The sequence below is a fragment of the Indicator indicator genome, chromosome 3 (genome assembly GCF_027791375.1).
Source record: "Indicator indicator isolate 239-I01 chromosome 3, UM_Iind_1.1, whole genome shotgun sequence".
Taxonomy (NCBI): domain Eukaryota; kingdom Metazoa; phylum Chordata; class Aves; order Piciformes; family Indicatoridae; genus Indicator; species Indicator indicator.
Genome location: NC_072012.1, coordinates 37,979,318 through 38,004,062, shown reverse-complemented (window position 1 = coordinate 38,004,062; position 24,745 = coordinate 37,979,318). Strand labels below are relative to the sequence as shown.

The 24,745-nt window shown below is 38.9% G+C and overlaps 1 protein-coding gene across 1 annotated transcript in view; it reads right to left on the bottom strand.

Moving 5' to 3' along the window:
- The window catches only part of PDZRN4 (PDZ domain containing ring finger 4), a 246,061-nt gene that overhangs the window by 214,801 nt on the left and 6,515 nt on the right, over window positions 1–24,745 (bottom strand). The window contains exons 2-3 of the mRNA XM_054399580.1: window positions 24,258–24,344; window positions 19,180–19,284 (exon numbers count right to left, since the gene is read on the bottom strand). Of these exons, the coding sequence (XP_054255555.1) occupies window positions 19,180–19,284; window positions 24,258–24,344 (192 nt within the window). The remainder of the gene's footprint in view (window positions 1–19,179; window positions 19,285–24,257; window positions 24,345–24,745) is intronic.

Sequence of the window (24,745 nt, the reverse complement as noted above, 5' to 3'; positions counted from 1 at the left end):
AATATTTAAAGGACCCTTAGGTCCTGAAACTAATCCTTGTCACTGTCAATCATGCTGGCCTACATTAGCTTTTCAGGTAATGTACATACAATGCAAATGCTCAGCTTGATTAAGCATTAAAACTATCATTAAGTGTTATTATCTGGATTTCTCATGCTCTCACAATATTTTCGAAATTATAATCAGCTATAAGCCAATATGAAACAGTTGGATTAGAAATGCCTGCACCAGCCCAAGGAAACTTCCTGACAGCATCAACAAAGAGTAATTATACATCATTAAACATCATTGGCAGCAAGCATTATTGAATAATGGAAATCAAAAAAGAGGAGGTAGAGAGGTAGGGAGGTATGTTTGCCTTACAGGCAAGTTGTGATCTTGATCAGAGTCATACAACATGGCCCGTAGATCTTGCTGCTGAAAATTGCCTATTCTTTAAGCACAAAATAAATGGAGCAAAAGCTCTGATCTGAGACAAAGATCAGCAATACTTAATTAGTAGCACAACTGGAGGACAGCATAAGTTATAGTACTGCCTCCCAAGCGGTTTCAGCATTTCCATGAGTAGATTTAGCAGGTGAGCTGTAATCCACACCTGGGCATAGAAGACCAGAGGGAAAAGCCACTATCATTTGGTTCTCACAGCTACTGCACAGGACATGAAAGCAGAAGACACCATTCAGGAGATCACTACAATTTAAAGAGTATTTCATTGTGCATTAGCCAACTTTATACATTTTTGCATCTTTTCATCAGTCTCCCATCTGTTTCCAGGCTAGTTTCATCATGCTTCTCCTCACACTTCTTTTTACTTATCATTCCATTAGTAAAACACTTTTATCTTCTCTCTCCACACACTAGCAACTTGGGAGCAACCACAGAATGACTCCAGTGGCAGCTCTGCTGATGACACTGGGTGCTGCCTCAGAGCATGGTGGTAGCTGTTCCAGGAAGCTTTTCACACCACCACAACCACTACATGAGATATGTCACATCAACAGGCAAATCCTACAGGTCAGTCACCTGCAACAATCAGCATTAAGTATGAGCCCACACAGATCACAACAGATTTCCCAGTGAGTGGGCTGGTTTACATGAAAGTCAGGTATGAAAAACTAAGGGACAGGATGCAGCTTGCATATGTATATAAACACAGTCATTCAAATCATTCTGTACACTATTTTTCTGAAGGTGAAACTAGTTATTTCACATTGGTCATTTTTAAAGTGAGACTCTGAACTCCAAGCTTCTGCAATTAAAAAATACATGTACTTATAACTCATATTTCATATTTTGTGTATAGAAAAACAAAAAACAACAACAGTGTCTGCAAAAATATTTCCCTTGAAATGTTCTAACTGCAATGAAATCATTCATTGTGTAAATACCTCTTAATGAAAAGGAAAATTCATTAATCAATAAAAGTATTTAATCATTCAGAGTGAGGAATCTGAATAAAATGCACTGAATAAAATGGCCATTTAGCATTTTTTCATAAGTCAACTAATGCTTCATGCAATAGCAAAAAGTTTATAAAAACATCCTTACCCAATATGCAAGGTCATGGCATGAACTCTCTAAATGTCAAAATTATTCAGAAGTACTCCCAATCATTTCCATATTTAAATGCATAATTTCCATATTTATCTCCATTGATCTCCAACCCCTGAACTTGAAGCTATGCACTACTACTTCCAGACTGTGTTCTTCCAAGTCTCTGCTGTGAGACCATTATAGTCTCCATATTATAGAGCAGTTCCTCGATAATTGGAACTGCAAGGAAGATAACAAAACTTACACATCAGCCTCATGTTTCTCAAATAGAATCAGCCTCACTCAACACACTCACAAGCCTGTCCCACAGAAAGCACTATCAGGAGCTCAGATATAAAAGTCTCCAACCAGCAAAGAACATTTTCTATTAGAGTCATCTCCACCACTATTACAAGCATATGTCTAAGTGGTAGTCTCTGAGCATACAATATACTGTTTCTTTAAGTAGCAGTACCACAACACTGAGGAATGAGACAGAGCCTACATTTAACCAACAGAACTTGTCTTATGTCCTCCATTTCTTAATGCATCCATTCAGATATAGCAGGGAGGTCACGTGATTCTAACAACTAACATTCTGCGGACAGAGTCACTATTAACATGCCCAACTTGCCAAGGGCAAGTAGCTGCAGCTCTTCTCTACTTGAGCATCTATCATCATCCATTGATTCAGCCCAGGCAGAAAAGCAAGGGAAGTCTTGGTTGCTGGAAGGTAAGACTTCTACTCAAGGAGCCAGAGCGAGCTACATGACTGTGAGCTGGGTTCTAATAATAAGAGTTTTTCCCAGTTAGCTTACAAACATAGACTCAGAAACAAACCTTCTCTCCTTGTGTTACAGTATACAACAGTACTAACCTCCCAACAGCTGAGACAGACGATATTAAAACCTCCACCATGAGGGTCTGACATCCCAGAGGCCTCAATGATAGCTGAGTACTTAGTCCCACATACAAGAAGCCAGACCTCGGTTTCACATTTCCCAGCTCCTGCATGTTAGAAAGCTTTCACCTCACTCTAGCTTATTGCACTTCAGCATTTTCCAGCTTTGTAAACTGGGTGATAACAACTCTTGCATTCACAAGGGATCCGATAACCTGAAGGCACTCTTCAGTGCCCTTGACTGTGATTCCATCTTCACTCGTTTGCATGGGAACCTACAGAAAGCATGAAACCAGTTTAAACCATAACGCTTTGGTCCCTTCCATGTACTTTAAATGATGTTTCCAATTAGTGACATCTTACAGATCATCCTTATGAAGATAGAGGTGTTTACAACATTGATAAGTACTCCTTAGGTTTATTTCTTGGATAAACTGGACATTTACTACTTCAAAGTCAGTGTGGAAAAGCCCCACCTTTTGGCCCCAACTGTTTGGGCACAGGTCTCCGTCACTGAGTTTCCTTCAGAGGAATCATCTCTGACTTGGTTTATACCGCACAGACTACCAGTTGCTCACCAACATGCCTCTGTACTAACAGTGCAACTCAAACCTTATCAAGAACTAACCAAGACCCCTCCACCTGATATTGCTGCAAAGCCTTTTTCACTTCTGCTTTGACTTAGCTTACAAGACCAGGAAGAAAACAATAATGTAAGACATTAATAAACATCTTGTTCTCAACACAAAACCCTGACAGTAGTTAGTACACAGTACAACAGTCTTTGCCAAGCAATTAAACTCACAGAAGATAAGCAGATGACAAGAATTATACTCATTAACTGCATAAAAGCTTCAGATAACAAAAGCAGTGTTCGACTCCAATCCACACAGCACAGTCCCTGCTACCACCTCCCTTCCCATTCTTCAATCAGCAGCACTGACCACCTTCCTCTTCTTACTGACAGCAACTTATGACTTCATTCATCTGACCCTTGACTTTTTGTATCTTCTTGAACAGCATTATTAAACAACAGCAAAAAATACATAAAAAACAACAACAGAGAAGACTGATTATTTTTAGACGATTGCAGCCACCAACTGAAGGCTGGAGGATTTTGCACCAAAAACAGGAGAGAAGATACAAGATGCGTGAGCAGGGTAGCCAAGAAATACGAGTTCGTTTCTAGAAGGCAAAAGAAGATACAAGAAAAGCATCGCTATTTCCTTAGTTCAATTAAATTCCATTAATATGCAGTGATACAAGTGTATTTGGAAAACAGAATTGATTACAGATGTGCAAGAAGGTAAAAAGTTTACAAAATATTTCCAGCAAGATTTTAGAAGAGAATACAGAACCAGTTTTCGCTACTCTCCAAATGAAATATTTCCTAAAGGAAGATTTCAGATGAAAGTATCAATAAAGAAGGAAAAAATGTTCTGTCCAGAGTGTTTGCCTTCAGTTCTTGCTGACTTCACTGGTTTATTGGTTTTGCCCAACTGTTGTCCCAGGATACTGAGATTCTGACAAGACTTGTAAGAGCCAAAGTGAATACAACCAGTTGTACAACTGCAGGCAATGGAGTTCGTGACATGTCCATTTAAAAAGGGCACTTACAGAAACTACTTCTTATACAGTACACTGTGCTTGAGAGTACACAATGTTTCGAGTCACTTCCCTGAAATTGAAATTGTTGGTTTATTTCATGTAAGAGATCATTTATACCTTAGGATGACAAACTAAAACAACTAAGCAAGAATGTTTTTCCTGCATTAAAATAAAGACAGAGAAGGAAGAAGAAGAAGAAGAAAAAAGTACATTTCTACAACATTTTTACACTGCAGTAGCCAAAAGGTCTTCAAAAAAATCTTATCACCTCAGCAATATCTTCCCTGTCTGGCAAACAGGAAAGCCTAAGTTTTTTTCCCTCCTGCAAACTGTGATCATGTGAAAAAGGACAAAAACAAGTAACACGCAAAGGTAGACAAATGTTATCCAGCAGATGGATCTTTTTATTCTTAAGGGGAAAAAATGAATAAAGATACTTTCAGGTAAAAATATTTTTATTTAACAAAAGTACACAACTTCAGGATATCAAACCACGTTCCTTTAACTCAAGTATTAATTTTCTAACTCATGGTTGTGATAAATGGAAATTCACCAATGTACAGAAAGACATCAAAACATATTTGAAAGCCAACTTCAAAAATACATTTAATACAGAAATGTAATAAAAAAAAAAGTGGTCATCAGAAGCCATTTTGATTCTCCAAGTTCTTCTGTCCCACTTTTTACTGCTCTTTCTTCATTCTACAGTTCATCCTAAAATCCATCCCCTCCAAAATAGCCCAGCTCCTCCTATTTCAAAACCCTACTTCTACCATCACTTCCCTCTGTTCCAGGTTCCCCATACCTATTGGAGTATTTCAGCACCTCAGACACATCCTGCTTACATGTCCCCTCATCTCCCAGGCCATGACTCCCCTCCACCACCTTCCTATTAGCTGCTGAGACCAGTGGGATGCTTCTCTGTCCAGAGGCTGGAAGAGACAGCAAAAACGACCAAACACAACAACAAAAAAAAACAAACACCAGGCATGACCTCAAATAGACAAATACATTTCTAAGGGGAGCAAAATGTAACAGTCTTGAGCTAAATGTGGCATGGTAAAGATGCTGTATACTGAAACAACATGATTTTAATCTGGTTCACAAATCTGTAGATTCGTACAGATGTGTAGAAAAAGATATGTGCTGTCTGTAAACGGACTTGGCACAGCCCTGAAATCAACTGGCTTTTTACTGTGCAGCTCCCAGCTGAGTAGTTGGACCCAGACCTTCAAGGATTTCCCTCCTTGTTTCAACAAGGCATATTAAGAACTGCTTCAGTTTAGAATTTAAGGTTAATCTGTACTATTACTGAGCCTAACCAACAGCAGCTTCTTCATAAAAGCCACTTATGAATACAGAACACATCACACAGATGCACACACCACCTGTGTGTATTGACAAGCACAGTCATTAAATGTTTATATCACTTTCTTTTAGTTTGACTCCTTTACTTAGATTGTTAATTAGCGAGGCAAGGACTATATTCCACAGCGGTGTTCAGCTGTCTGCTACCACAGTGTTCCCTATATTCTCTGTGGCTTCTCAATTAGCTTTCACTAGTACTAGCAAAAGCAGCTGATTCCCTACAGTCCAACACGGATACAGGACCACACTATTCTCCTTTTTCTGAAGTCTTTATTTATATTTTCATATACAGACTACATACATTACACACAATATACTTTGACAGCAGTGAGGTTTTTAGGTTTGCAATGGAGTTTGCTTTGGTTTTGAACAGGAAAAAGTACAACAGCTTTCTAAGAGCTAGACAACAACTTACACATGAACCTTTGAAAAAGTCTCCTGATAGCACCTCATCTCCCAAATTTCACCAAATTCAGAACTAGACACAAGTGTGCCACAGACCAATTAACACCAAATGGAGACTAACAAAAAAATACAGAAAACAAATGAATAAATAATTTTAAAAGTTCCCCCAAACCAAGGTATTTCTACAGCCAATATATCCTTCCAGATGTAGCTTTTTAATGCCTCCCCATAGAGGCATCCTCAGAATCAATGCATCTCACGTGTGCATCCTAAAACCCGATATGCTCACCCACAGCCAAATACTCTTGCTGAAACTGAGTGGAAACACAAAACCATGAAGCACCAGAATAAATTCATAGACATATCAACAAAGATGACTAAGAAAAAGAAACACATTTTGCCGGAAGCAGCCCCCACATCTCTTAATTTCTCAGTCCTGATGAAAAAAAAAAAAAAAAAAAAAAAAAGACAACCAAACAAAAGCCCTAAAATCTTTAATTAAATAAGAAGAAATCCTTCTATGTCACATTTAACAAAAGCACCTTTTGCCCAAAAGCCTGCCTATCTTTTACAACTGTCTTCATTTGATAAAAGACACTGCCTGCCTTTGTGTACCTTAGATCTCCATACAAAACACTAAACTAAAAAGCAACAAAAACACAGATTAAAATTTCTTATTTTCAGCAATGAGATAATTTGCATTGTTCTCTTGCCAAAAGAACCAGTCTATCTTTGTATGGTCTTTCCCTGAACGAACTCCATCTCTCTGAAGTCTGCCAAAAACGAAGCATTGGTCCTCTGCTTGGATGGCTGGCATTCTGTACCATTTCAAGCACACATCTGCATCTTCACTCACAAAGACCCATCACCAAGGCTCCACAAACAGCTACTTAGATTCCTCCAGAAACTGGCAAAAAAATCAGAGTTATCTGACTTCTGAAAAAGCGCTGAGAACAGTCGAAGTTGAGATCTAGGAAGTGCTCTCAGCTGACACAGCTGTTCACATCATTTCTTCTACTACAGCAGAGTCAGCTAAATCAGTGGTACACTGATTCTTAGGGGATTCAGATTGCCTTCCAACACTTGGGTTTACTTTATTCCAATTCCAAAGATATAGAAATTAATGAGACTGGATATGACATGAATCTGTATGTTAAATGATTTCAAAGCTATTTTCTAAATAGCAGAAGCTTACTGGAGTACTTCAAGTTCATCTTTTCTCAAGCAAATACCTGCCAGATTTTAAGTAACAGCGTTCTAAGTTTAGCAATAAAAATATCTGGAACATGGAACAGGGCTTCATCTGGTTACTGTATGTCTGTTTTATTTGGTCAATAAAAAAAATGTAACATTGAGAGAGTCATTAAATTAAGACTATGGATTTAGAGAACACCATCTCAACTGGCACAGCACAGTCTGTGCGTTCCAAGCCCAGTTCTGTACCTGAATTTCCCTTTTTGAGTTTAAGCTGGCGTTTTACACATTATGAATATGGAAACTGATTCCTTGTACATTCAAGTTCCCATTTAAATTAGTGAAATAGATAATTCCAGAACAATGGAATATCAGACTTATGTGAAATGTAATGTAAGAAAGTTAAATATTACATTCTTTACTCTTAAATTTTATTTATTCTTGGGTGACACGATTCAGTAAGCTTCATTCTGATTTTACAATTAAGAACTCTACAAAGAGGCCTTTCATCCCAACAATCTAAACTAAAAAGCACTAGAAAGAAGTTCATATGAAACTTCCAAAGAGTTCAAAATGTATCATTACTATTTTCATCTTTGAGGAGTCAGATGAAGCTCATCCTAACTAATTGCATTAAGATTTCATGGTGAACTAATCACCTTTGCTAAAAATAGGTGCCTAACTCATCTTCAATACTTACAGAATGAGAAAAGACATTTATCATTGGGCAAGATTAATATAACCTTAATTGTCCTGTGTGCTCTAGATTCTCTGACACTATTTTTAGATAGGCAGATATTTTTCAGAACTTTGTACACTGTTGAGCACATGATCAGTACTCAAAAAAAGTAAGATCAGGCAGATGGCTTAGCACAGCCTGGTTGACATCAGTTGTTATCATTCACCTACTTAATAATACAGAGTCATCATCATTTGGCCAGTCACTTAATGATAAAAGGTACCCTAAATGAACTTAGGGAAAACACAATTCACATAAAATCGGAAGCAGCAACATCAGTGATGGTGCATGCAATTTATGATTAGAATCTACTGTTTTGTAGTAGTCCAGCACACATTTCTCTATCCATTCCATTAGCCTCTCAGGTCTCATTTAATCTCTAAGTGGCTGACTAAAAGGAAACACAGCATCTGGGTATGGTATGGGTATCTTCTCCCCTAAGAACAGAACTTTAGTAACTTGAGGCAATAGAATTGGACAAGATGACAGAGAAGATAATGCTGGCACTTGTATAAGAAGCAGTGATTCTGATTAAGAGTGCAGGAAAGGAAATTTTTTTTGTTGTTTTTAAAGAATATAAATTAAAACAGACAGGAAATTTCAGATGAAAAGGAATCTTGTACATGGCAGCTAAAATAATTCATATTGTCTGCCTGTGCCTCTGTTTTTGTTGATTAAAAGAATGGAGTAGCCATACAAAACTGTTAAATATCTGTGCTTCATTTGTCTAAGTCTAGAAAACAAGGGATTGAACTAACTTTTTTCTTCTGATACAAGATTTATGTACAGGACTTTCCACGTAACTGTTTACATTTCATCAATGTTTATCTCACTGAAAATGAGATAACATTGTCAATTTGACATTTTTCTCCTTTAACTGCAGAAGTAATTGTGAATCTCTGTGCAGGAAAACTTGGAAGCTGCCATTGTAACATCATTTGGAAGATCCACAACCCTGCTGCAAAGCCAGAAAAAATTAATAGAAAGTAAACTTCTGTAAAGAAACTTGTCAAAAGAGTCAGCTTTCCATTTAAGCTAATGTCTAGAGCATGCCAAAAACCAGTTTTGCTGAGCACTTTGAGACTTCACGAAGACAAAGAAAACAAGATACAAAGGACACAAAAAGCAAGTCAGAGAGTGCTGCCACACATCTGGCACTAGCACAAGGTAGACACAGCACTGCAGGAGAAGGGAACAATTTAGCTTTCTGCTCCAGACTGCTGGATGTTTTACTGTGCAAAAAATGCAGCTAAACCATTGAAGAAAAGGGCACAACAGTCTGACAGCTCCTGGAACATTTATGTTTCAGGCTGCAGTAGCAGCTACCATTAAGAGCAAGCTAGTGGGTAGGCAAAGGTATGCACTGAAAAAGCTTGCTGACAGCACAAAGACCATATGGCTCCACACTTGCCATATGCCAAAGACTAGCCCAACTCAATCAAACCATAACAGAGAAGTGTAGGGATCCAGATGTTTTAATTCGTGCAAGACAGCAAATCCTTTCCATTTAAAATAGCATGCCTTCTTCCTGTGAGCTGCTGGAAGGACTTCAGATATTAACCCACTGATCAGCATGCTCAAGGAGACAAATGCAAAAATTCAAAGACCATGCTCTGAAACAGATGGGCAAGCTCTGAGCCACTGGGTCACTCAAAGTTTGGATATCCTAAACGGTCAGGAAAAGATGAGATTATTATCACGTTCTGTATCAACCTATTTTGGACCTTCTCCTACATTAGATCACTACTTCTAGACACATATTTATAAATTATCTCATTTTAAAGAAGATGAATAATTTGACAAGTGTGTGGAATACAGTGATGTTCAAATAAAATTTTCATACTTAAAAAGCAAGTAGAAAACAGCAGGATGTCAACAGCTGTAAATTTTTTTTCCTTAATTTTTCCCTCCCCCCTCTCTATTGCCCATTCTTTCTACCTGTAAAGACAAACATACTCCTCAAAGAAAATATTATGTAAATCATATCTTGTAAATAACATACATAAACTGATTATGTAAATAAACAGAGAAGCCATTATTTTGTCAACAACAGTTCATACAGAAAATGCTTTCCAAAATGAAGAAAAAGTGTTGAGTCATTCTGCACTCCTTTCCTACAGCAGCAGTGATTCAGTCAGGTCTACAAACAAAGTTGTAAAATTCCACCAGATTTGCAGTTCCAAACAAGACATACATTTATTAAGATGTCTGTGTATTAGTAGCAAACGTACTTAGCTTAGTATTTGATTTTACTTAGCATAGTCTTTGATGGTGGCTTGAAGAGACTGCAGCTGTTCCTGCCAATTTGAAAATTACTTTTTCCATTACAGTATGGTTTAAGATGCTGCAGAATTTTGGATTTTGGAGAGCACAAGTTTGAAAATAGCAACTTTTTTTACATGATTACTTCAATTTTCAAAGCACTTAGAAAGCACAGTGCTGTGCATGTTTCCAATTACTCCTATTCACAAGTTTTAAGGAGGAGCATTCTCCTGTTCAATCCACTGCTGCCATTTCACAGCTTCTTAAAAATTAGGTTCTTAATTTTTTTTTAAGTGAAACCATGAATAATGACTTCATTTTGAGCATTTCTTCGCTGGCAGACACTAATAGCTTTTTTCATTCAGCCTGCAATTATAGAGAACAGCAGTTAGCTACTTCTTACAAATATAATTAGCTGATTAAGAAAAAGGGAAGAAGAGATCAAAGCTCTTGGAGCACACATCCTTGGATTGCAACAATCAATGCAGTGACTTAAGAGGATAAAACACTGCATTCGTGCAACATATGTAGATTATCATCTTCTCTAACTGTGAGATTGTCTCAACCACAACAAAGAAGGACCTTCATGAAAGGCTGAAGAAGGCTCTTTCACTTTCTGAAAATACTAAGAGCTTCTTAGGTGCCAGAAGCATGTGCCCTGGGAGACAGCTTCCTTGTGCATCCTTCAGCTCCAAGTAAGAAACTCAGCGATGTCTCAGATTTTAACAAAGCTTTCCATGTAGATGGCCTTACCACCAATTATTCCCACTAATCTTCAACATATGAGCCTTAAAGGGTTAGCTCATTCTGAAGTGCTCTCCAAAGCTTCTAACTACATAGCTGATAAGGTTAACAAGTCATCAGAAAATGCCTTTCCCCTCTCAAACCTCTCAGAGTTCCCAAGGTTTCGGTGCTTAGCTGCATAGCAACCATCAAGTCCATCATATCTATAAGACAGATTTCATCCAAGACCAAGGCAATGATACACAATCACAGCTACAACCATCTCCCCATTTCACAGAGATTTAGCTTGGCAATGGAAGAGGAAAGCACATTTTCAAGACTGACCCAAGATCATATCCAGAGTAAACCCTAAACAGCAAGGGTCTTCAGAACAAAACTTTGCCACCTTATAGAAACACATTTCTATGACCTTGTCTCCTGTAACATAAACAGACACCAACATGTAAATATGTGTGTATGAAATTATTTGAAAAATTCTTAAACAAAACACTCCCTGCACATGCCCTTCTCTTCTTGGGAAAGGAATGAAAGCAGCAGCATCTGACAGATGTTAGCACAAGAAAGTGCATATGAACACCTCTAAAACCTCACATAAACAAATATTTCCCCCAAATCTGCTATCTCAGATGCAAATAAAACTGCACTGCTTTTGCTGCTGGGTGAGATGAAAGTGTGCTGAAGTTCCATTGTTTTGCAAGATTTACCTTAAAGAGTAAAAAAAAAAAAAAAAAAAAAAAGAAATTAATGGGAAGGAAAAGAAAGATGACATGCAGCAAAGACAAGCTCAAACAGGGCATCTAGGAAGATGCTGAGTTTCAACTTCCCAAGTTTCTGACACGTTACCCCTCAGGGGTGAGATTAGACACTTTATGAAGCAGATGGGTGTGATCAGGCTTTCACATGTTGCCTAGGGATCTGTGGTACATAGCAGCCACACTGTTTATGGGATCTCCCAGGTTCTTATGTTAGCCAGCTCTTCCACAGGTTAACCAGAATGCTTTTCACTTAACAGCACCACTGACTTGACAATTCGGTTACTGTCTCACTCTGCAGACACAGTACAGTTATCATGGTTCTATTCCAGTACATTTTCACCTTATTTCCCTTGCCAGAGTTCATGGTAGCGTGTACAGATGATCAGAGAATCACAGAATGGCTTAGACTGGATGCAGCCTTAGAGATTATCTATTCCAACATCTCCGCCATGGGCAGGGACACCTCTCAACTAGATTTGACTACTCAAGGCCTCATCCAACATCCCCAGGGAGGAGGCATTCACAACCTCCCTGGGCAACCTATTCCAAAGTCTCACCACCCTCGTACTGAAGAACTTCCTAAGATCCAGTCTAAACCTACTCTCCCCTCATCTTAAAATCATTCCCTCTTGTCCTGTCGCTGGACACCCTTATTAAAAGCCCCTCTCCAGCCTTCCTGTATGATCCCTTCAGGTACTAGAAGGCAGCTCTAAGGTCCCCCCGGAGCTTTCTCTTCTCTAGGCTGAACAACCCCAGTTCCCTCAGCGCATCCTCATAGCAGAGACGTTCCAGCACTCAGATCATCGTTGTGGCCCTCCTCTGGACTCACTCCAACTGCTCTGTGTCATTCTTATGATGGGGACACGGTATTCAAGGTGGAGTCTCACAAGAGCAGAGTAAAGGGGAAGAATTACCTCTCTTGACGTGCTGGCCATACCCCTCATGATGCAGTCCATGATATTATTTGCCTTTTGGGCCACTTGAGCCCACTGCTGGCTCATATTGAGGTTCTCTATCAATACACCAAAGTCTCTTTCCTCAGAGCTACTCTCAACCCACTCTGCACCCAACCTGTATTTGACCCAGATGCAGAACTTTGCACTTGGACTTGTTGAACCTCATGCAGTTGGCACTGAACCACTTCTCAAGCCTGTCAAGATCCTTCTGGATGGCATCCCTTTCCACAGTTTAGTTACCCTTGTTCTTACATCCCCGTCATTTCTTCCATCCTGTCTATTTACAGGCAGGCACTGGAAAGCATTCCAGTTGAAACATCACATGCCTTGCGCTCTTTAATTGTAAAGCTCAGTTTCCTGTTTTTCTTCTCCCTTGCATGCTCTCCTTCAACCCTCACATTCTACTCTTACAGTGATCCAGTTGCTGTAAAACAGAAATATCTCATTGGCTGAGCAAAACAGAAATATCTCATTGGAGAGAGGGGTAGAGTACACCCATGTACATTCAAGATTCCAATGCCTAACTCATGTACACTCAAGATATGTTATGTCTAACCTAAGCCACCTAGCCAAAGACCCAACATGGTAAGAGTAGCATAAAACCCATTGTGAAAGATTATTTTCACCACTTGCACTTAGCTTGATGTCTTGACTCTTTTCATAGCATTTCAGAAATACACTGCCTCATCTGCCTTGTGCCCTGTTGCAGCTACTCTGGTATGTTCTTTGCTTTGTTTACTGGGAGCCCCTTGCAGCATCCAGGCACATAGGAAGGTGCAGTACACCAGTTAGCTGCATCTCAGAAGAGCTATGACTCCCAAGATGAAGAGACATCCTGCAAGGGAGGATAGTGCTTTATCTCTTCAATACATCAATTCTCTAAATAAACTCATTGGAAAGTTCATCAGATGGTCATATTCCAACCACATGTCTGGCATTTCCACTTTGTTTACATAAAAGCATTGTGATATTTCCACAAAAACAATGTAGCCTTACACTTGTACAGCTCCCTGGGTTCTCTACCAGATCAGGGCCAAATGAACACAGCTGGGAAACCCTCCCACAGACATATGCCTCTGGGACCACAGCAAGTTGTCAGCAGACAGAAACTTCTCAGTTTATGCCCGACGGGGAAAAAAAACAAGAAACAACAACAACAACCACCCACCTCTTAAAATCCAAAGCATTTTCAAATTCTTTTCATGATGCTGCTTTTTGTAAGTATCAAAATACTATTCTGCATTTTTGTGAACATAAGACTCCATTCAATCAACTAAGGTAGCTAATACTAAATTTCTGATCACAAACCATTAAGTCATTATTCATTATTACCCTACTGACACCAAGTTATCCACTTCTTAGCTATCATTTTTGGTTTAATTGTCCCTTTTCTTCAGAACAGTAGGCATTTTGTGAAGTCTTATTACGATTTGCTAGAAAACACCTACATATGCAGGAGTAATTATGTCAGAAGTCCATCACCTGACATTTTACCACAAAAAAGAAAAAAAAAAACCACCAACAGAGGAATGCAGGCACCTCTAAACACCTATAACAAGTCCAGTCACATTTAGACTACTCATATTTGGTAACTCAGGCAGTAAAGTACAACACTCAAGCATTCCAGGATGCCCACAGCAAAATGCAAGCTTCTAGCATAGTCAGTACATTGAACATCAAGTTCCTACACCTACACATGATCCAGCCTGTGCAGCTTTCTGAAAGTGGGCAGAAGGAACCACCATTTAGATAACACAGTAGCCAGAGTAAAGACCAGGAGGAGGCAAACCTCAGCTATTGGTATTTATTCTATCGGAGAACCCCATCTCTGATATCTAGTAAAGTATCCTAGCTAGCAATATCCTAGTAACAGCATTTGCTACCTTCCCTTTCAAAGTCAAGACACTGTGAAGTCAGAAATACAAGTACCGTTCAAGAAAGCATCATATAATATACAAAAATGCAAGGAGAGAAACTCACAACATTGGCAGAACCAATACGCCAGATACAGCTCCACAGAACCTGCATCTATTTCACATCAGATAATCCTGACTCTCAAACACCTGCAAGCACTTAGCTCATTTTGAAGACGGTGGGTGGAGACTGGGCTCACACAGGATAGCCTCTGCCAAAGTAACAAGGGCAAGCACCTGGATAGGTAAACTCAATCCTTGGCAGGGCAGAGTCCATAAACCAGATCTCACCCTTCTTGGAAAAGTACTCCCTGTTAAGTAAAAAAAGTCAACACAGGCAGTAGTTCCTATTCAAATGAAGTTATGTACAGACCTGGTCACACCTGATTTTCAGTTCCTTCAGACAGATTAAATAATTCAGATGTCCAAAAACCTGTGTCTCAACAGGTAAAGAAAAGGTGAAAAGAGGTTACAGATATTTCTAAGCCTACAGTATAACAAATTTATTATGCCAGGGATATTTCAGACTAACTAGAAGTTATCTAATGAATGGATGTGCCAGACCTGGTTACCTGCAACATAACATTATGAATATGTTAAAGATTTAAGAGAACTTAATATATCTAAGGCTACTTTGGGCATATTGAGATCAGCTGAAATCCATACCATTAGAATTTGCTATATAAAGGTTTTCTCAGCCACTATCCAGATCTTACTGGCCACATTATGTGTAGCTTTGGTTCAAAGTCATCCCAAATCTACCAGCTCTGATCCCAGCAAGACAGTTTTTAAGCTAACTATTTCTACAGACATAATCTGTCAGTGGAGATTCTTAGCCAAATAAACACGACTAGTATCAAAGATTTTGCTTAAGCAACATAGTGAGTGTAATGACAGAAACATGCAGAAGATAAAACATCACAAGGCTGACACAGAGTACAGTCAGCAGTCTGGCAATAGTTAAAAAAATTTCTGTGTAGGCGCTCTGCAGATGTAAGTTACTTCTGCCAGGATAAGCCTCAAGACTTCATCTTTATTGAATCTGGCTTTGCTGACATGCCCTTCAAGCCGCTGTGTGAGTACTCTCCAAAAAAGTGAAAAGAACAAAGGGAAACATGGAATAAGGGATGAAGCCTTATTTATTATACACTTGCAGACCTCAGGCTGCATAAACAAAATATGCAGCTATAGTACATATGCATCCATCTCATTTTTCAAAAAGACTTAAAAGAACCCAGAATAAAAATGCTTTCCTTTCCTCTCTTCTTCATCATGCCTGCCTCTTAGCCATTAAATTAATGAAAATCAACTGACTAAAACACTAAAAGGCCAATAGTCTCATTTCACTTGAGAGTAAAAGAACAGAAGCCTTTGCCTTGCAGTGCAATGGACAGAAGTACACTTCAACCTTCCAAATTATGATGTGCTTAAAGTAAGAATATTTTGGTTTTCAGCCTAAATCCCTTTTACTTCCACACAAGGTTTTTCACTGCTGTTCTGTTATTTGTAAAAGCTACTGCAGAAGGTACAACCATGACTATAAAGCTTTATATCCTAAGTGATGTGAATTGGTAGTGATGAAATATTGCTTGTGTTGGGGTGGGGTTTTTTGTCTTTTTTTTTTTTTAACGGATTCAGGATTTCCTTCTCGAGTGCAAATTCTGCCCTGCTCATGCATTTTATGTACAATGCTGAAGTAAGATGATAAAATCAGCATATCCCAACTTAGTAATACAGTAGTATTTTGGAAGATACTGTGACTTACTGAATGAAAGAGGACTTGAGAAAAATCAGTTAGTGTTTTTATCTAAAGTTGGGCTCAAAACCAGGGGAGATTATGTTTTTATACCTAATTTCTGTAGAATTTAATATCATACAGAGGTAAACCAACCCAATCCCACCAAAAGTCCTGAATGATTTGTTAACTAGGTGTTAACCAGTGTACTTGAAGCTCCAGCCAATGTGGTACCAATCCCACATGAAGTTGAACTGACCACAAACTGGGCCTGTCTTCTTTCACATCTCCCTGTCAACCCTCACCCATCACCACCTCACTGGTCTACAGGCATCTGTTTCACCATTCAGGTCCTCAAAGATAAAACATTCTCACCTGAGCATAAAGTCCACACAAAATCCATTTTTTTCAGAAGAAAATGTCAAAGAGGCTCTGTGGCCCATATTCTGGGCACACTGGTCTCAAAACCCTCCAGGAACTCAAGTAATTTGCATGGCATTTTTACAGTTAAGAGTAAATCTCTTATGAAATCTGATTTCTCCCCTTGGCACCCTTTCAAATAACTATTACTTGGCAAAGCTTCTGCAATAGATAATGATGTATATAAAGCAGAAGGCATTATTAGTTATGTCTGCCAGGCTTGGTTCACAAATCCAGCTGCCAGTGCCACAGGACTGGGAAATCTATTTGCTGCACTAGGTTACCCACAAGATGGTCATCTAAAATGTGCACAACTCATTGTAGTCAACCACGTGCAGTTAACATTTGTTAAACATCTGATAAAGCACTGAAACAAATTACCTTCTTTATTTAGCAACATGCCTTGAGAACAGATTTTCTCTTGATTTAATGGGATAGTTCTGTCCATTATCCCATTTGCTACGCATTGCTAGAAACACCCTGAGCACCACATTGCCAAATGACTGAAGCTATTAAAGGCTCTTCAAACAACATTGGTTCCTTCTGCTCTTGATTACTCACAAAATGTCATCCATTAGATCAGATCACCAAATGAGTGAAAAGCAAGCAATATTACAAAGTCCCACTTCCCATCAAATTTTCACCAAAACTCATATTCCATGTATCTACTAACACTTGAAATAGTTACACCATGCTCACAGCAAAAGCTTTCATATTGATCTTGCACTATAAATCACAGCAGTTGCTGGTAAGGTATCCTATTGCAAGACATTGACAGTTACACATGGTCAAGAAAAAATTCAGCTTTTTGACTCCAGATGCTTCCTAGATCTAGTGTGGAAGAAAAATTACTTATTTGCATGTAATTTAAAAAGTATTAATAATTAGCATTTCTCCTCCTCTTTTTATTTTAGTCTAACAAATTTTTAAACACCGAAACATTTAGTAGAATATTTGGCCTAACCCTGAACACTTTTAAATGCTTGCTTGAATACAAAAGTGATGTACCTTAAAGCTGATGTATATTAATATGGTAAAAATGGTGCTCCATTGAGAGCTGTATGAATAGTTATGCTAAATTTGATATATAGTTTCACACAAAACTGAAATCTGCATGTTCTCAGTGGCAATTTAAATATCAATGTGATTTTATGCAGCCAGAATTTTTCAACAAATAAAAACCCAGGATCAATTATGATGGCATTTTGAGAAATGACCTCATGTTTAATAAATGCTGATTTGTGACTTTATTCTTCCTTCCTCCAAAACCACTCCATTTCATCTTAAAAATTAAGGTGCTATAAAAGAACAATAAAATAAAGCAGGAAGTGTTGAGCAAATGTATAAAACTATATAGCCAGTCAATCTGTAGGAAATACAATGTGGTAAGTGAAATAGTAATGTCAAAAGAAAATAGATTTTTTTTTCAGCATAGTGCCACTGCTGTTACCAAAAAAAAATTGGATGTGAAAGCTTGTATATGTAAGTATATCTTGCAGGCATTAGAGTTATGTTGCAAGTTTAGTTCTACTCAGCTAGCCTGGTTTCTACTACAGATGTATTTACCTGCCAGCTAAGAGCATGAGCTTTCTTTTACAAGAAAATATACTAATCTGGTTTTACACACTGCTCTAGGCTCCCCACATTAAAAGCAATGCCAGCATTCAAAAACTCTTGGCTTACACTTCTACTCCTTAACAGCTATATGATGCAAGAAGCCAGCAGCAGCACTCCACATCTGTCTTACAATCCACTTGTTTCATGTGTCTTTGTTCAAAACCCCATCCAGCTGGCAAGTTCGTAGCATGCTAAGCCTCCCCTAAACCCAAGGCTGGAGTGATGCATCCTAAACAAACCCAGCAGCTACTGGTACATGCTGTCATTCAGAGAATTTTATTAGAGCTGCAATGTGAAATGCCATTTTGACAGGACCCTAAGGAGTCTATTTCTGTGACCTAAGCTTTCCCTTCAAGAGCACTTACAGAGCTAATTATGGTTACACATGTAGGCTAGGCAGCAGCCTTTTCTTCAGACAGAGTTACTCATTTTCTAAAACAATTATAGTTACTTTATGGAAAAAAACTGGCTACAACACAGAAATAAACTTGAAAATTTCCATGCTAGCATATTACATGACTGGGAAAGAGCTATATTGGTCCAGGTGAGAAAAAAGGGGATCTACTTCTCATCATATAGCCGAATGTATTTTCTTTCATTAGTCAAGAAATGTCATAGCACTGCCTACCAGCACAGCTTCTCTGCTGTGTTCCAGTGTTACAACAGTAACATTCCCTGCACAGGGCAAAATCTAGATTAAACCTGTGAATTTCTATACAGCCATTTGCCTTCTTTCTCAAGTTAAAGAGAAGACAAAATGTCTCTTCTCTTGCTTCTTATTTTAGTGTCTATACCTTTGCCTCACTTAAATCAACTTAATCCCAAAACCAATACAGTTATTAGTTGTTGGAAAAATCCATCATGTGTCTTTGTACCTGAGAAACGTTTGAGTAGTCCAATGTACAAGAATCACATTTAGACATGAAAAAAAAAGAGGACAATTACAACATACTTAGTGTAAAAAACATCAAATCCTTGATTAATCTGATAATATAACAGACTAATCCACTGGAGGGGTTTTTTAATTACCTCAATAATCTTGTCATGAATTTGCAGGCCTTCGGCTTTGTCTGCAGGTCCATTTTCCAAAATCTTTGACACATAAATGCCCTCAGCAGGTTCCTCCTGACTGTTCTGTACCGGGCAACAGAGAAGTTGGAAGAGGGATATGTCAGCACAAGAAATGAGATGGCACTAAAATCAGCAGTAATGAAAAATGCAAATCCATCCAAAGCATGCACCCTGCTTTTCTAGCTAAGAATTAATCTCCTCGGGATTTTTTTTTAAACTTGCTTAACACAAACTAGTCATTAATCAAAAAGACAGAATTAACGAACTATTTCAGCATTTTTAATAAGATTATCCATTTAGTTCTGGTTATTTTAGTCTAAATGAGACACAGGGTGAAATAGTAATCAGATCCCAGCTAAAATACTTAAAGCAGACTACCTCAACTTTACAGGAGACAGCGACTAGTACATAAATATATTGAAGAAGATACTCATAAAGATAGATGCACAAGTGATTCTCTCAAGAGGGAAAGGGCTCCTGCAGTACTGCTGCATGTAATTTTTTTTTTCTCTGCATTTGAAAATAAAGCTGCAAGGAACAGTGACAGTTTAGCCAGCATATAGCAGTGATAGGATTTGGTTGGAACTGGTTAACCTCATAAATCCTATTCACATGAGAGACTGAGAACTTGCTCAACTGTGAAATCCACACAGATCGCTGTCGACAAAAAGAGAACCTGCTTCCAGTTGATCTCTATGCACTGTTAAGTACAATTTGCATGAAGGTCAAATAAAGCAAGTTTAAGTTACGTGCCTCAGCTGGAACGATACACCCGATGTTGTTCCACATGCTAAAATTATTTTATTTCATCACATGATAGTTTAAAACAGTTTTAAATCATTATTAATAAAGAAATAAGGCCAAGCAGACACCATCTACTTAAAATATTTTTAAGTGTTCATACAAATAATAATCTAGGTAATTAATAAATGAAGGAATCTTTTTCCAGACTATTTAGACTTTGGATAGCAGTTTACATGATGCTCAATTTCCTTCTGCAACTGAACCCCTGACCAACAGAACAAAAACCCAGGCACAAATATTGGCTGGGCAATGAATGGCTTGAGAGCAGCCCTGAAGAAAAGGACTTGGGGGTGCTGGTAGATGAGTAGCTCAATATGAGCTGCCAGTGTACTCTTGCAGCCCAGAAAGCCACTCATGTCCTGGGTTGCATCAAGACAAGTGTGACCAGCAGATTGAGGGGGGTGGTTCTCCCCCTCCATACCACTCTCGTGAGACCCCACCTGAAGTACTGTGTCCAGTTCTGGAAAGATCTGGACATGCTGGAAGATGTCCAGAAAAGGGCCACGAGCATGATCAGAGGCCTGGAGCACCTCTCCTGTGAGGACAGACTGAGAGAGTTGGGGCTGTTCAGTCTGGAGAAGAGAAGGCTCCGAGGAGACCTTATTGTGGCCTTCCAGTATCTGAAGGGGGCCTACAAGAAAGCTGGGGAGGGACTTTTTAGGATATCAGGTAGTGATAGGACTGGGGGGAATGGATCCAAGCTAGAGAAGGATTTAGATTTAGAGTAGACACTAGGAAGAAGTTCTTCACCATAAGGGTGCTGATATACTGTAACAGTTTGCCCTGCGAAGTGGTGGAAGCCCCATCCCTGGAAATTTTTAAGGCCAGGCTGGACGTGGCTCTGGGCAACCTGATCTAATGTGAGGTGTCCCTGCTCATGGCAGGGGGGTTGGAACTATATGACCCTTGGGGTCCCTTCCAACCCTGACAATTCTGTGATTCTGTAAAACATATGTGTGCAGGTTTTTAGGTCCTAGATCCCACTTATGGGAAAAACATTCAATAACATTTTCTATTAAGAAAATGATAAAAGTTTAACTAAAGCTGGACATACTGTAAAACACGCTTTACAGTATGTGGCAGCTGTGCTGTGGAGACTCAACCCAGGCAGATTTCTGGTTAACAAGGATTTGTTGAACACTTTAGTCAGACAATGATTTCATAAACTTTTTTTTTTTATTTGTCACCAAGATTCATAGAAGCAAAAGGGAAACTTATTAACAGTTCCAGCAATATCATGAAATTATGAACGGACCTCCACTGAGTTCTCATCCAAGCAGCAAGAAGTAGAACTCTGATAAAAGAAGCATGATAGCTCTTAATGTAAATGCAAGAGGGTTACGGTCTACTTTTTCCTTAAGAAGAATTTTTCCTTAAGAATTGGTCTACTTTTTCCTTAAGAATCTAGCCTTAAGAAGGCTAGATTACAGTTCCTTTGCCCATATAAAATGTTGGGTTTTTTTTTTCCCCTAAGAAATTTCACTGGCTTTCAAGAGTAATATATGACCCAGTCAGGAAAAGGCTGTTTCAGTCTGACTTGTGGTTCCAGTTGGTAACATGTGTTGGTATCCACCAGTTCTGACTTGAGAAGATAGCACCTGGTTCCACAGGCTGCATGGCAGAGAATGGAGGGGAGCTATCATCTATAGATGATCGATAGAGCTATACAGATGTTCAGCCTGGAGAAGAGGAGACTCTGGGGAGACTTAATAGCAGTCTTCCAGTACCAGAAGGGGGCCTACAGGAAGGATGGAGAGAGACTGTTTACAAAGGCCTGTAGTGACAGGACAAGGGGCAATGGCTACAAACTAGAAAAGGGCATATTTAGATTGGATGTCAGGAACAAGTTCTTTACTATGAGAGTGGTGGAACACTGGAACAGGTTGCCCAGGGAGGGGGTTGAGGCCTCTGCCCTAGAGATATTCAAGGTGAGGCTCAACGAGGCCCTGGGCAGCCTGGTGTAGTTGAGGATGTCCCTGCTGACTGTGGGGAGGTCGGACTAGGTGACCTTTGGAGGTCCCTTCCGGCCCGGCCCATTCTATGATTGGTTTACCCAACCTTTAGCTAAGTCTGTGGGTGACTGCAGGAGTCCCAAGCCATGCCCACAGCACATGCCTCCCTCCAGGTGACCTTAGGAGGGGACAGCTTCTACAGCTGGCTATGCAGGACAGTCCTTATAGCCAGCTAGAGATGGGGTCCATGACAAAAGTGGGGATCAAATCAGACCTGCTCTATTAAAATAATGAATCACCTCCCAGAAACACATACTTATGTGAAATGATTCCTCTCCTGCCAAAATAAGAGACAAGCCCATAGTGAGTATTTCCTTTTCCCTTTCCCTCTCTCCAGGTAGATGGTGATCAGTGGGAACCCCATTATGGACTGAAGTGAAACATAGCCAGAAGAAAGTATGTATGTCACTAAGAGTTACCTGGTTTCCAATGGGAAAAACTTGCATTGTACTTATAAACCACAAATAACGAGGTGAAGGAACACATTCCCACATAGGCGACTAATATGACACTGCTGTTCTGCTCTTCTGCTGCAGAGACAACGCTTCACCCAAGGGCATGTTTTTCCCAAACAACCTGAATGTACAGATTGCCTTCATGAACTCTTTCTGTTTTGTTACCAAACAACTCCTGCTGTAGTATTTCAGTTTACAAACAAAGTTTTTTTTCATTGTATCAGTCAACTCAATCCTTTTTTTCCTTCCCCTATTCTTTGTCTCCAGATATGTTGTATCTGGGAACTGACAATCAAATGTCTGTGGTATCCACATTTATCACAATGAGAACAAAACAGAATAGAATTTTCAAGTTTAACTTCAAAGACTCAAACATCCCTGAGATCCAGCTCTGCGTCACAGCTCCACCCTCTCCATCTTCAGCTACCAATGTTAAAGGAAGACAATGACAATTTCCTTATCTCTGGTCAGCAGTTCTACGAACCTTCATATATTTATGATCTAAACCTTCATATATAATCATTTAAAATTCCAGGATATTAATTTGAAAAGCATAACTGTTTGTAATATAAAAAACATTTCCAGCGTGCACTCTCAGCATGTAAGTACTTCAGAGAAGCTCAGCTGCTGTACCAGAAAAGCTGAATACTATGCTCCCTCTTCCTTCTAAACAGCAGAAGTCACACTGCAATCCAAACTAAAGACTGTCTGGACTTTGTTACTGATATACTCAAAATATGGATATACTCAAACCATGTGTATTTTATCTTTGAGCCACCTGTTGTCTCATCCTTCCACCAGAAAACCTAAAAAACTCTTGCTTTGCATTTATAGCACCACCATTAGATAACTCCTGGTCTTCATACTTTACCCACAGGGAACAGTAACTCTGCAGCAGACAGTGAACTTCTTAGGCTAATGGGAACAGACTCTTTGGCACCACTAAATATAGCTTTAGAGCAGAAGATTGCCAAACTAATACACAGGGTCCTATTTCCCTCCTCAATAATAGTAAGTCTCACTAAACAAGAACCTGATCAGTGCATAATTATTACCAAGCTACTAATTTTCCAGTTTAACAGGTTTCTTTACCCTTCATATGTAATGACAGTCCTGATTAATGCTTTTGGAAGAATGAAGGAAAAAAAAGGCAAGCATATTCTTACACATATTCTAGGGGGGGTTAGTGATCCTTATGCATGTTCTATGGTTTTCAATGAACTTTGTAAATATAGACTGATAAGACCAGATTGATTTAAGATACAAGATCAATGAAAACTCTGTTTAAGGTCACAAAGGAAAGAAAATTGAAAGCAGGCATGTGAGAGCAGGACATGTGTTTAAACTATCTGAGCTACAGAAGCAAATTTTACAGAAGCAAAAGAAAAAAAAAGGGGAAAAAAAAAAGGCAATCTGTTTCCAAAAATTCCAATGGCTTAATCCTGCAACAATGACTCTTGTAAGAGCCCCAGAGACTTCCATTGAATGGTTTGCATGAATACATATTACTCACATGGCAACTGTGTGCAGATCAGCCTAAAGTAAAACCAATGGGAATACCTTTCTTGAAAATGAGAATAATCCACCTCTCACAAGATTAGGTCTTCAAAACAGTGACTCCAATTACACTTGATAATATATAGTCTTTCTATCTATGGAACTGATTCCATACCTACTGTTAACAAAAGTAACTCTTTTATTACTAACAGTGTATGTAGTTACAGAAAGTATGGTCAAAATAGCCTACATTTACCTTTCTCATTACCTGATTGGGTCGTCCTCCTATAATATTGAATCCCAAAGTATCATTTTCTCGATGTAGCATGATCATTAGTGGTTTAGATTCTCCTCCCTAAGAAGCAAGAGGTAAAACATGTTAAAGATCAGAGTTGCAAAAAGATCTTAGGTGAAAGCACTTAAGTACAAAAGACTTTTAGCTGAAGAACACATAAGATAAGGCTTAAAGGAAAATTAGGCTGAAAAGATAACAAAAAACTTTGCCCTGGAAAAAAAATCAAAGGAAAAGTCATATGCCACTAAAAAGTAACAGGTAACACCTGATTATCTTCAGTGCTGAACAGAAAAAAAGTGCAGGCTTTTGGCAGAAGGAATGCTCAGCAACACTGAAAAACATCAGAGCTCCAAATGTCTGGAAGTATCTAAAAGAGTTAAACCCCAAACTCTGTCAGTGTTTCAGATATTAAACATATAGGTTCAAATACACAATGCTGTAATTTTCAGACACCCAAAGTT